The sequence below is a fragment of the Ornithorhynchus anatinus genome, chromosome 19 (genome assembly GCF_004115215.2).
Source record: "Ornithorhynchus anatinus isolate Pmale09 chromosome 19, mOrnAna1.pri.v4, whole genome shotgun sequence".
In the NCBI taxonomy this organism is placed as follows: domain Eukaryota; kingdom Metazoa; phylum Chordata; class Mammalia; order Monotremata; family Ornithorhynchidae; genus Ornithorhynchus; species Ornithorhynchus anatinus.
Genome location: NC_041746.1, coordinates 27,967,217 through 27,980,262, shown reverse-complemented (window position 1 = coordinate 27,980,262; position 13,046 = coordinate 27,967,217). Strand labels below are relative to the sequence as shown.

Here is a 13,046-nt window from a genome sequence, read left to right as displayed (position 1 = left end):
TGTCACTTGCCTGTTATATGACCTTGGCCAAGTTACTTAACTTCTCTGTGCCTCAATTTCCTCAAGTGAAAAATGGAGATTTAATACTTGTTCTCCTTTCTACTTAGACCGTGAGCCCCATGTGGTACAGGGACTGTGTCCAGCTTAATTATCTTCTATCTCCCAAAATGTTTAGTACAGTAAGGGCTTAGCAAATACCACAGTTATTAAACAAACCCCAGAATCTCATGGGCTTTCCCTTATCTCTGATGATTCAAGTGGGAAGAGGAAATCTGAAGCGGAGCATGAGGAAGAATGAACAATTAGGCTAGGCCTATAGTTGCCATGAAAACAAGCCTTGGGCATCAAGCCTAATGCCTCGGAGTCATAGGTTGACCTCAGTAGAAATCAGGCAGGGAGTCTCAAATAAACTTAATAGGCTCTGCCCTCTTTCCTGTCCCCTTGGACTCTGGATTTCATGGGAATATATGTTTGTGGAGTACTTCTCAATATTTGCCAAAGTCATGGAGAGAGAAGGAAGAGGAAGGAGGGAGGGAGGAAATTTCAGTATCTTTTTTAACCAGCAAAATCCTGACAGGAATTAATGCTAGAATAAATTTGATTCTCCTCTGCAGAGGCCTAAGTATAATCATATCTGTGCTTTCTGAATAGCCCAATATTAAAAAGGAGTCCTGACATCACCAAATCGCCACTAACGAAATCAGAACAACTTCTGAGAATAGACGACCATGACTTCAGCATGAGGCCAGGCTTTGGAGGTAGGAAAGGCATGAACATTCTTGCCTGGGTTGAGGGGAAAATCTTACTCAAGATCAACATGATGATGACGATAAGGGCTCTCCTTTACTCTAGATTTTGTCTACCAACTCTATTATATCGTATTTTCTCCAAGCATTAAGTACAGAGCTCTACACACAGTGAGTACTCAGTAAATACCATTGATCGATTGATGATCTGAGACACTGACCTTGGTTTGGAACATTGCACCATGATGCTGGAGTCACCTGCCTGAACTCTCCAGGTTGCTTCTCAGGTGGCTTTTGACTAATCTGTTCAGGTGTGATTGGCTTCATAGACTCAGGGTGTTTGTGAAAAATGGATCTGCTGGTGTCACTCAGAACCCCTGCTCCAGCGGGACGGCCCACTTCCTCAGGCTTTAAAGTGGTGACTTTAAAACCAAAACAAGGGAAATATCTGGTCTCATCATAATCTGTTTTAATATATATATATGCATATATTCTACATTATCTAGGCCCTGCCATCCCTGTTGGAGTAGATGTGCAAGTTGAGAGCCTGGACAGCATTTCAGAGGTGGATATGGTAAGTGTTGCTGTAGCTGCTCAGGCTTTAACACAAAGCAGCTGGTGACTTTTATTGCTCAGAAGCGAGGAACTGCTGAGTCTTATCTCTGAGACCCCAATTGATGTGACCCTGGAACTCTGGGATCAACTTAGCCTCATCCCTGAGGTCAACAGCTTCCACTTTTCTTAGCTGGAAACCCCTGGGCATCCATGTTAACCATCCCCTCTCTCTTCTATCTACCATGGCCACTGAGGGACCTCACAGGTTCTGCACCCTGAGAGCACGTGACAATATATGTTACACTGACATCAAACACAACTTCATGCAGAAGTCCACCAAGTCTGCCCAAACCTAGGCCATTTCTCTGGGGGCGGAGGGGAGCTGCCCACACCTCCCAAGACTTGCTCCAGAGCCTTTACATTCCACTATTCCCAGTCTCTAAAACTGCCTTTTCTCTTTGCCAACAAATAGCTCGAACTGGGTTTTCAACTGTTCCTTAGAAATTACTCCTGGAAGTGAGATGAGGATTCAAGGAAGCATAAGGGATGGGAGCATGGGAACTGTGGGGATGGAAGTTTAAAAGAGTCCTGAAGATGGGGTGGGGATGGAGACAGGGGGCCTCCATGTTCAATGTGTGTGTGTGTGTTTAGGGGGGCAGACAGGATAACAGGATGGGACACCACACACACCACACCCAAATGGCTTCACACACAGGTGACATTTCCTTTGCTTCATCCCACTATCTCTGGGCCCTCTGAGGGGCCTGGGAGGAAGAGAGCAAGGAGAGGCGAAAAGTGGTTCTCATCCATTCCTCTGCACCGGGTGCTCTGCGCTGCTAAGAGGTTAAGTGGGTGGCCTCCCCTCTTCTGGTGCAGGACTTCACCATGACGCTGTATCTGAGGCATTACTGGAAGGACCAGAGGCTGTCCTTCCCAAGCACCAACAACCAGAGCATGACATTCGACGGCAGGCTGGTCAAGAAGATCTGGGTCCCCGACATGTTCTTCGTGCACTCCAAGCGCTCGTTCATCCACGACACCACCACTGACAACGTAATGCTGCGTGTCCAGCCCGACGGGCAGGTGCTCTACAGCCTCAGGTACTCGACCGGCTACCGGTCCCCTTCCTGCCCGGCTGCTGGCCGGGACAGACCCGGGTGGCTTGGTCCTGAGCACAGAAGGGGAGGGTCTTCAATTCCCTCTGACAAGCAGTTTAAAAGGAGAAAAAAGGTAGAAGTGACTTTGAAGCCCAGTGAAGAAAAACTTTCGGCCTGAAAAATGTCCACTCTGTAGGCTTGTCTGAGGATTCTTTCTCCAGGCTGGTTATTTCTTCTCTGGAAGTGTAGGAAATCCAACCAGGCCTGTGGGCGAGGGCATCAAGATGATCGTTCTTGATTTTAATAGAGCTTTAAAATGCATCTGTAGGAGCAGTTATATAATACTTTTTTGTACTCTCCCAAGGACTTAGTACAAAGTTCTGCACAAAGTAAGTGCTCATTAAATACCACTGAATGATTGAGCAGAGTCCCCTAACCTTAAGAAATTCCCTTCTTCTCTCATGGCTTTCCATAGCTAAATTGACCAGTTCTCCCCAAATCTCAATGTTTATATTTCCATCTTTGCTCATGTACCGTGTATTTTGGTGCATATAATTTCAGTTTCCCTTTAGCTGACATTGTTTTTATGGCAGTGTATCCAGACACTTTTTTCTGCCCCTCCACCCCCGCTCATTCAGCCTCCGCCATCAAAAAAAGGCAATATTTTAAACCTTGATAAAGAAAGAAATTGTATTTTCCTTCCCTGGTTGCTATCCGAAAGTCTGGTATCAGATATCATTTTGGAGAATGCTCTCATGGCAATTTCATCTGCAAATGCCTGAAATGGCTCCCACAGGAAAGGCTTTGGGGAGGGCTGGGGTGGGTGCAACCTTCTAAATCCTTCTGCCCTGCTCCCTACCAGTGGGCTGTGTTCATTTTCCGGTGACTCACCCTAGGGCCAGATGGGCAGTGAACAGTGAGGCAGATTTTCAGATTTATGTCCCGGCTCCCAGCCTACGTTCTCCTGGGCATTTAGTTCTGACAGTCAGGAAAACACAGAACAGTGAGAGCCATTCCAGGCCCGTCCATCCCACCAAAGACCAGGGCCAAAGACAACGGTAAAATAACCGGGCTATATACTAAACGCTTACCATGTACCAAGCACTGTACTAGATATAAAATAATCAGGTTGGACACAGCTCCCATGCCACATGGGGCTCACAGCCTAGAGGGGAGAGAGGACAGGTATCTGCCTAACCCCCATTTTACAGATGAAGAAACTGAAGCACAGAGAAGTGACTTAACCAAGGTCACCCAGCAGGTAAATGGCAGTTCCGGCATTAGGACCCAGGTCTCTGACTTCCCAGTCCACACTCTTTCCACTAGGTTTCTTTACTCAGCAACAATACCTTTCAAGCTCATGGAAGAAAGACGGGGAAGGGTGAGATTTATATTCACTTCTCCACTTGTCCCTGATCAGTCCTGGGGCCAAACCAGGTTTGGGATATTTGGAGAAGACCTGGCTTTCTACAGAAGTGACTCTTAGCCAAGCAGCACCATCATTACCATACACTGTTGGGCCTCTGGTTGGGTGGGAGGGGGTGTCTCTATTATCTCTGGAGTCTCCAAACAGAACCAGAGAGGGAACAGGAAGCAGGGCAGCCGTTGGGGATCCCTGGTGAGTCCTTCCAGAATCGTGTGGGGAATCTCAGGGCCTGGGGAGTAGCTGGGGAGCCTCGTGGCAGAGGGGAGGGAAGAAGGAGGGGAGAATGAGGAGAGAAGAGAAGGAAAAATTTATGCGGCCCAGCACCCCTTCTCTGAGGTGGGGGAGAGGAGGGGTCCACAGGAATCTGGGAGGGAAGGCATGAGCAGGGGACTTCATCTGCAGCCAGAGGTCGTGGGAAGCAAGGTTGAAATGCCTGGTTTGCCCTCAGGAGAGAGGAGGTGCCACCACTTGGGGCCAGGCCGAGCCCTGTCTTTTGCGGAAGCTCGGAGGCGACCCAGCAGGCCATCACTGACCATTGGCATTGGGGGTGGGACAGACCCAGTCCCCTGCCCTGCAGCCCTCAACCATCGAACCACCGCAGAGCCGACTGTCACCACCAGAGCACTTTTATTCCCAGAGCACTTTCAGGAGAAGAGGAATAGTGAGTGGACTGGTACGAGAGGAGAACTAGGGAAAGTGGAGGGACTAGGGAAGGGAAATGGTGGGGGCGGGGATCGGGAGGAGGGGAGAAGTGGGTGAAGAAAGAGAAGTACATAATCCTGTGGAGACTGGGTATTTCTACTAGTTTTACATAAATTGTGATCTGTGCTTAGAAATAATAATTATGGTATTTGTTAAGCACTATGTGCAGACACTGTATTGCCCTCCAAAGCCTCTTTTTAAAAAACGTTTATAACTCAGTCTGTGTCAGATATTTATTGCCCATTGCTAGAGGTCTCAAGACCTCTGTTATGGGATAATGCATTATATGATGCATATTAGAGATTTTTATTTTTGTTGATGGAGATTAAATTAATTTTTTTAAATCCCAACTACTGTGGGGGTGGTAAACTACAAGTTCTGATGTATCAACGTCCAAGGACTGTTAAATACTATTCTGTATTATTGTACTGGTCTTTACCCTAAAACAATCAATGGCATTGATTGTGTGCAAAACTCTGTACTAAACACTTGGGAGAGTGCAATACAACATCGTAAACACATCCTTGTCCACAGTGAGCTTATAGTTTAGTGGACAAGTTTACAGAACAGTATGTGTCCCTAGTACTGACAAGGAGAAGACTGAGGATATTTGGTAAAATTAAAAATCTTCAATGATGTAATTTTGTTTCTAGGGTCACGGTCACTGCGATGTGCAATATGGATTTCAGCCGCTTTCCCCTTGATACTCAAACATGTTCGCTTGAGATTGAAAGTTGTAAGTACAAAAGAAGGGGTGATAAGCCAGAGATAACTCAAAATGAGTCTCCAAGGCCCCCTGGGCTTTTCTCAATGGTGGTACTCCCTTTCCAGCAAGAGTTCAATAGAGATCTGCAAAAAACCTCCTTCAGAACCACTAATGGGGGTATCAATAGCTGATTAAAAGGCTAGTCATAGGGTCCCCACCTGAAACTCTGAGAGAGTGCAGGAATAGAAAGCCCACTCTCCCTAGAAAATTCCCAGAGGATTTTTGTCTACTTGCTTGACTCTTAAAGGATGTCCCTCCTTTATTAATAATAACAAGAATAGTAATACCACCTTGATTTTATGTAGAGCTTTTACATGACTTGGTCCATTTTTGCCCTCACCTCCCTGTGAAGTGGAGAAAGGCAAGAATTACAAATAGTCTTCTCCCATTTTTCAAATGAAAAAACTGAGGTAGAGAGAGATTGTGACTTGCTTCAGGTCAAACAGCAGACAAAAGGTAGAGCAGGAACTAGAAAGCAGGGCCTCTGTGCTCTAGACCTGCACTCTTCTCACTACTCCACGCTGCCTTTCTCTGTACTACATTTTTGTTATTTTGATGGGATTTGTTAAGCACTTGCTTTATACCTGTCTTATGTGCTCCTGTCTTGTTAGATGCCTACACGGAAGATGATCTTATGCTCTACTGGAAAAAAGGAAATGATTCTTTAAAGACAGATGAGAGGATCTCACTATCCCAGTTCCTCATACAAGAATTTCACACCACCACAAAACTTGCCTTCTACAGCAGCACAGGCAAGTCTGCTATGGACAGGAGGAATGAGGGAGAGCTTTGGAGAGGGGAGAGGCAGGAGAGAGGCCCGAGTGGGGATGAGGGAAACCGAATTCACATGCGTGCCCAGGACAACCTTCTGCCCAGCCCAGTAGCCAAATCTGAATCTGCAGGAGCCAATATGTCAAAAGTGGGGGCATGCAGTCGATTTGGACATTCCCTTTCACCACTAAGCTCTACCTTAAGTGCGACTAGCAGGTGGGGTTTTATGCTGCGTGCCTTATACCCACCTAACGGGGTGGTGTTGGAAACCACAGCAAAGCAATCCAAGATGTTGCTAATCTGCCTCCCTGGGATGCAGTGATGGGACTGGCTACCATGATCACTTTCACTCATGCTTCCCAAGAAAGGAACAGACAGGGAAGCTAGCTATTTAGCTAGCCCTGTAGATGTTGGGCTTCTAAATAGAACCTTTGGCAAATTTCTCTTCAAAGACTCCCAGGTCTCTTGTGATCATTCCTGTTTATTGCATATTCTCTGTCTATAGGGAATGATCAGACCTGCGCAGATCTGTGCTTTTTCATCTTCTCTGCCCCCAGCTCTGCAGCTTGACAGCTCCTCTGCTCCTTCCACGGCTACCTAGGTGTTCTGGAATAGCAAATAGGTGCAGAGGGGCAGAAAAAAAACCCAGAGATGGCTTCAAGGGTCTCTCTGGGAAAAGGCTTTGATATTTTAACATGATAATAATTATGGTACTTTTTAAGCACTTACTATGTTCCAAATACTGTTCTAAGCACTGGGGTAGATACAAGTTAATCCACCTGTCCCATATGGGGCTCACAATCTGGATCTCCATTTTATAGCTGAGGTAAATGAGACACAGAGAAGTGAAGTGATTTGCCCAAGGTCACACAGCAGACAAGTGGAGAAACTGGGATTAGAACCCAGGTCCTTTTGACTTCCAGCCCCGTGCTCTATCCACTAGGCTATGCCACTATGAGAAAGCATAAACTTAGTAGGAGCCCTGAAAATGTGATTTAAGACTGCTGGGAGTATATCTGGCTGACTCTCCTTAGTCCCCTCCTGGATCAGCTTGGGGTTAATGGGAGGATTGAACTGTTAATGGACCTCAGCTCCCTCCCCTTTACTTGCAGGAAAGCCAGGGTTGAAGGACTGTTAAACTTTGCCTCCTTGAGTGAAAAGTATTCTAGGAAAGGGTTGGAGTTGCTGAGGGAAGGCTCTTTTTTCCCCTCTGTCCCACAGGGTGGTACAACCGCCTGTACATCAACTTCACTTTGCGTCGCCACATCTTCTTCTTCTTGCTCCAAACCTACTTCCCCGCCACCCTGATGGTCATGCTGAGCTGGGTGTCCTTCTGGATCGATCGCAGAGCGGTGCCTGCCAGGGTTCCTCTAGGTAATCATTTAGTGGTATTTAATGTGTGCAGGGCACTGTACTACGCGCTTGAAAGAGTACAGTACAGTGGAGTTGGTAGGCACAATTCCTGGTCACAGGAGCTTACATTGTAGCGTGGCTCAGTGGAAAGAGCACGGACTTTGGAGTCAGAGATCATGGGTTCGAATCCCGGCTCTGCCACTTGGCAGCTATGTGACTGTGGGCAAGTCACTTCACTTCCTCTGTGCCTCAGTTACCTCATCTGTAAAATGGGGATTAAGACTGTGAGCCCCACGTGGGACAACCTGATTTCCCTATGTCTACCCCAGCGCTTAGAACGGTGCTCTGCACATAGTAAGCGCTTAACAAATACCAACATTATTATTGTAGAGGGGGAGATGGGCATTAATGCAAATAAAAAATTACGGGTACATTCATAAGTGCTGTGGGGTCAAGAGAGGGGTGAATATCAAGTGCTTGAAGGGTTCGGATCCAAGTATTTAAAGAGTAAGGTATCTTGATTTCCTGGGAGTCATTAATATGGAAAAACTCTTGGCATCTGCACATTAATATTGGCTTCACGTTAAAAAGTTTGTGATTAAAACCTAGTGATCAGTTCTACTGCTTCTCTAAAAAGGTCTACCTGTCTGAGTACTGTCTGAGGATCCAGATTTCATGGGATTGTGGTCTCTAAAAAAGTTACTTGGGGCAATATTGCAGATTCTGTGGGCAAAGTGCAAGAAACCAATCCACATTTCCTCTACGTATCCTGTTGCTTGGAGACAGAATCTTGGACTGGATGGAATACTAGGCAGACCAAGAAGTGGCAATAATCGTGATTTCATGTTTGAACCAGGTGAAGTGGAATGAGCTGGAGGAAGGGAAAGCGAAGCCACTGAGGATAATTTATGATTATTAAGATTATTGCATTTTCTTCAAAAGTTAGAACTGAAGTGGCTCAGGATAGGTAGTTTGACAAATCTCAGGCATTCGGTTCATCAAACTTTCCTCCCAGTTCTCCCATGATTGCATATTAATATTTCCAAGGCTTTGATTTAAGTGACTATGCTTTTTCTCACAAGGGAATTTAAACACACCAAATATTCAGATGCCATTACAGAAAGGCGAATCACTCCCTGTGAAAGGTGAATTTTTAAAGAGGCAGAAACACACTGAGTAGCTGTGACTAATGACATCCTGGGCTCCCACCTGCCCTTGCTCCCTTCTTCCGATTCTGCAGCACCATTCACTGAAGCCCGATGCATCTGTCCCTAGGTATTACGACGGTCCTGACTATGTCGACCATCATCACGGGCGTGAATGCCTCCATGCCCCGCGTGTCCTACATCAAGGCTGTGGACATCTACCTCTGGGTCAGCTTCGTGTTCGTGTTCCTCTCGGTGCTAGAATATGCAGCGGTGAATTACCTGACCACCGTCCAAGAGCGCAAGGAGAGGAAGCTGAGGGACAGGGTGAGTTTGGGGTACCTTTAAAGCCCTGGGACTGTCATCAAGATGACTGTGCCCCAGCCGGGCCCTCCACTTATATTAATAGTATTAATAATAATAATGAGAAGCAGCATGATCTAGTGGAGTGAGCTCGGGTCTGGGAGGACTTAGGTTCTAATCCCAGCTCTGCCACTTGCTTGCTGCATAACCTTGGGCAAGTCACTTAACTTATTCACGCCTTAACTCCCTCATTTTACCAACTCCTCCTTCTCCAGGAAGCTTTCCTTGATTAACCCCTCACCTATTTTCACCTCCCAACCAGGCTCTCTCCTTCAGGCCTTACAAAATGATTAAATTTATTTGGATTTACCTTGACTGTATGTTCTTCTTGCGACCCCTATGAACATGTAAGGTCTTGTGAGGGCAGGGACTGTATCTCAGAACATTTTTGCTTTTGTCTCTGAAAAGAAAAAGAATAACAGAAAAGGTGGGGGCAGGGGAAGAGGCAAGAGGGAAAATGCGACCTGTTCTGCCGGTCAGAGTCTCACTCCTTCCCCTGTTCCAGCTTCCCTGCACGTGTGGGTTACCTCAGCCCCGGCCCATGATGGTGGATGGCAGTTACAGCGATGGAGAGGTAAACGAACTGGGACATTTTGTTTCTGAAAATGGCGATAAACCGGACAGGATGATGGTGCAGCTGACTCTGGGCCCGGAAAGGAACACCAGCCGGAGGAAAAGCCAGAGGAGCTACGTAAGCATGCGGATTGACACCCATGCCATTGATAAGTATTCCCGGATAATATTCCCAGCGGCGTATATTTTATTTAACTTAATATACTGGTCCATTTTTTCATAAATGTTCACCCTTCTCCCTGCTCACTCAATACACTTATGGGCCCAAGGAACTCACTCTCTCAATACCTCAATTAGTGACATAAACCGACGGGGGAAGAGAATCACTTCATTCAGCCCTGCAAGTGAGATTTTTGTAATCACAACTGCTCGCCAAAATTTTCAACCTTCACTCACTATTACCGTTGTCATGGTAGAGGTATGTCAGCGAGCAATGGGAACCTGAAAGACACAGTATCTAAGGGAGGGGATTCAGAGTTCTAGCTCTATTAAAATTAGTCTCCACAGTTCATTTCTACGGGCCCCTGAATATTTAACATAAAGGCCGGTGGATGCATCCGTTAGAAGCGGTGGCTGACGGTGGCAGGGCCAGGTTTAGGCACTGGGGAAGAGGAAGCCCCCTCCAGAACAAAGTTGCCCCTTCCTCAGGAGGGGTTCTTGACTCTCCCCAACTCCCGGGGTTCAATTTATCCCAATGGCAGCCGTGACAACAATTAACCTCCTGGACAGTAAACACACCTTAGATTGTAAACTCTTCCAGAATAAGAGCCAGCAGTTTGACTTTTACGTGCGTATTTGTGCACGGGTACGTGCAGTTTGACTTTTAGTGTACGTCCAGTTTGATTTTTAGTGTCCGTCCCCCAGGACCTAGTACCCTACTTTACATAGAATAGGTACTTGATAGTCATGATTAAAGACACCCTGGCTAAAGGGGTCTAAAAACCATCTGCCCAGGGGATAATTTCACCTGGGTCTCTGTTTCGATTGGGACTTTTTTTTATATCTGTCTCCCGCATTAGAATGTGAGCTCCTTGTGAGAAGGGTCCATATCACTTCCAAATACTTTACAAATTTTAGCAAATTGCACCAAGTGGGCGCTCAATAAATATTACTATTACTCCTAATTTATAGCCAAATTATCTGGCTCGGTATTCCAGGGCCTGATTTAAGAGAATAAAAACAGCTCTCACATTTCCATACCCCCTTCCACCCCTGTTTGATGGACCCTGAGCCATCCCTTTCTCTCCAACGAGCCTCTCTCCTTAAAGGGAGGGACTCCCTCTGACCTGAGGAGAACAGCAATCCAGAAGCCAGGCGTGATCAAGAAGGGTGATTAGTGATTAATTGATTAGGTGATTAAGTGATTGGCAGAAGTCATGGATGGATTCAGTAAGGACCCTGAGCAGGGCCCTGTTCAGCTCAAATGTTCATAGTTAAGGAGACCTCAAGAATAGCAAGCAATAGCAGTGATTCTAATCCTGACTCTGCCACTAGTCTGCTGCATGACCTTGGGCAAGTTGCATCACTTCTCTGGGGCCTCAGTTACCTCATCTGTAAAAATGGGGATTAAGACTGTAAACCCCATGGGGGACAACCTGATTACTGTGTATCTACCCCAGTGCTTAGAACAGTGCTTGGCAAATAGAAAGTGCTTAACAAATGCCAACTTATTATTATTATTCTCTGGAGTCTCAGTTACCTCATCTGTAAAATGGGGATTAAGACTGTGAACACTTCATGGAACAGGGACTGTGTCCAACCTGATTAGCTTGTATCTACCCCAGCACATAGTACAGTGACTGACATATAGTAAGTTCTTAAATACCATAAAAAAAATTTCTCTACAGTCTCCCATTTATCATAAACATTTATCAGTTTCCCCCCTTGTAAGTACTAGACCATTTTCTCCTGCCCTCCTGGCAGGTAGATTGGGTGGTGTTTCTTATTTATCACTGAGTTTACCCTGGAACTTGGCCTTAGCCAAAATGTTTTCCAAATATCCTTCCTCAAAGAACTTGTATTTACAAGGAATTGCCGGTGTAGGTGGAAGTCTTCAAAAGAGACTTCCTAGTAACTCACAGAATACAGAGGAAAAAAATCCTTTCGGTGTATCTGAGAACAATGGTGATAACTGGAATTCTTAAGTAAGTGAAATCAGGAAGTATAATGGCTGCCTCAAACAGTTTAAGCTAAGTACCATTAAATTTAGAGTTTGTTTTAGAAATTACTTCAACACATCAGACCTGCATACCTTTTACACCACCTCATTTTTTTATGGTATTTAAGGGCTATGTGTCAAGCACTATTCTATGCATTGGGTCAGATACACGTTTATCAAGTCGGACACGATCCCTGGCCATGTGGGGGTCACAGTCTAAGGAGAGAGTAGGATTTAATCCCCATTGTACAATTGAAGAAACTGAGGCCCAGAGAAGTTAAGTGACTTGCCCAAGGTCACACAGAAATGGGCAGAGCTGGGATTAGAACCCAGGTCCACAGAGTCCCAGGCCCGTGCCCTTTTCATGAGGCTACACTGCTTTTCATTCCCCTATTTGTCTGATTTTTTTTTTAGCTCTAGCTTTTCCAGTTCTATAGTATTTCCATATTTTTAATCTATCACTTTCCATGCTGGTGCCTTTGGGGTCTTTATTTTCTAAGAGACCAGGATATTTCAAATAAGTGAGCGGTGGTTTACTTCAATATCGGTAACTTGAGGAAATCGACCTGTTTTTGACTTTCAAATGTACATCTTGGGATAAAAGCATGAGCCTTCTGTTATCCCCTTCCATAAAGATCAAATAAAGTTGTTTATTGGTGGTCTTTAAAAAATACACTTCTAACTCTTTGCCAGTATATTTGCACACTTCTACTTCTACATTCCTGTTTATGTCTGAGTCCTACAAGCTGTTGAAGTGTCAGCGGAAGCCAGAGGAATGTTTCATTTCTGCTGGAGCCAAACCTTGGCTTCTGACCAAGGAGACTGCCGTCACAAAACAGGCCCAGGCAGGGGACTGATCAGGTCTGTGCTGAGCGAGGATGGAGCCTGGAGTGACTGATGTTGCTGTGTGAGAGTGGATTGAGTGTTTAAGGTGACCGGTCAATCGTATTTATTGAGCGCTTACGGTTTGCAGAGCACTGTGCTCAGCGCTCGGGAGAGTACAAAAGAACAGCAGACACATTCCCTCCCACAACATCAGTCTCAAGATTATCTGATACCTTTGATACTCTCCCACTTCTCACTTTCCACTCCTCCACCCACACCCAAGTCTCCTCAAAGAAAACTGTTCTGTCACTAGTCAAGCTTCATCGGGTGCCTGGGCTGTATACTCTCCCCTCCATCTCACACACCCATAACCTTGGCATTATCCTCGACTCCCTTCTCCGTCTGTCTCTAAAACACGTTGGTTCTACTTTAAGCACTCGCTGTGTCAAGCACTGTTCTAAGCACTGGACTAGATTCTAATCCTGGCTCCACCACTTGTCTGCTGGGTGATCTTGGGCAAGTCACAGCTTCTCTGTGCCTCAGTTACCGCATCTGTAAATAAGAAT

General features: G+C 45.8%; 1 protein-coding gene across 1 annotated transcript; it reads left to right on the top strand.

Annotated features, from left to right (window-relative positions):
* Window positions 1-651: 651 nt before the first annotated feature.
* LOC100076186 (gamma-aminobutyric acid type A receptor subunit rho1) lies at window positions 652-10,283 on the top strand. The gene is made up of 8 exons (XM_016228074.3): window positions 652-758; window positions 1,253-1,320; window positions 2,178-2,401; window positions 5,180-5,262; window positions 5,904-6,044; window positions 7,285-7,437; window positions 8,692-8,888; window positions 9,430-10,283. Exons 1-8 carry the CDS (start codon window positions 740-742, stop codon window positions 9,718-9,720), a joined length of 1,176 nt encoding a protein of 391 aa, XP_016083560.2. The 5' UTR covers window positions 652-739; the 3' UTR covers window positions 9,721-10,283.
* The last annotated feature ends 2,763 nt before the right edge of the window (window positions 10,284-13,046 follow it).

Coding starts and splice junctions, on each gene's coding strand:
- LOC100076186 (XM_016228074.3), top strand. Junction 2,402..5,179: donor CAGGTGCTCTACAGCCTCAG/GTACTCGACCGG, acceptor TTTTGTTTCTAG/GGTCACGGTCACTGCGATGT. Junction 5,263..5,903: donor TTCGCTTGAGATTGAAAGTT/GTAAGTACAAAA, acceptor CTGTCTTGTTAG/ATGCCTACACGGAAGATGAT.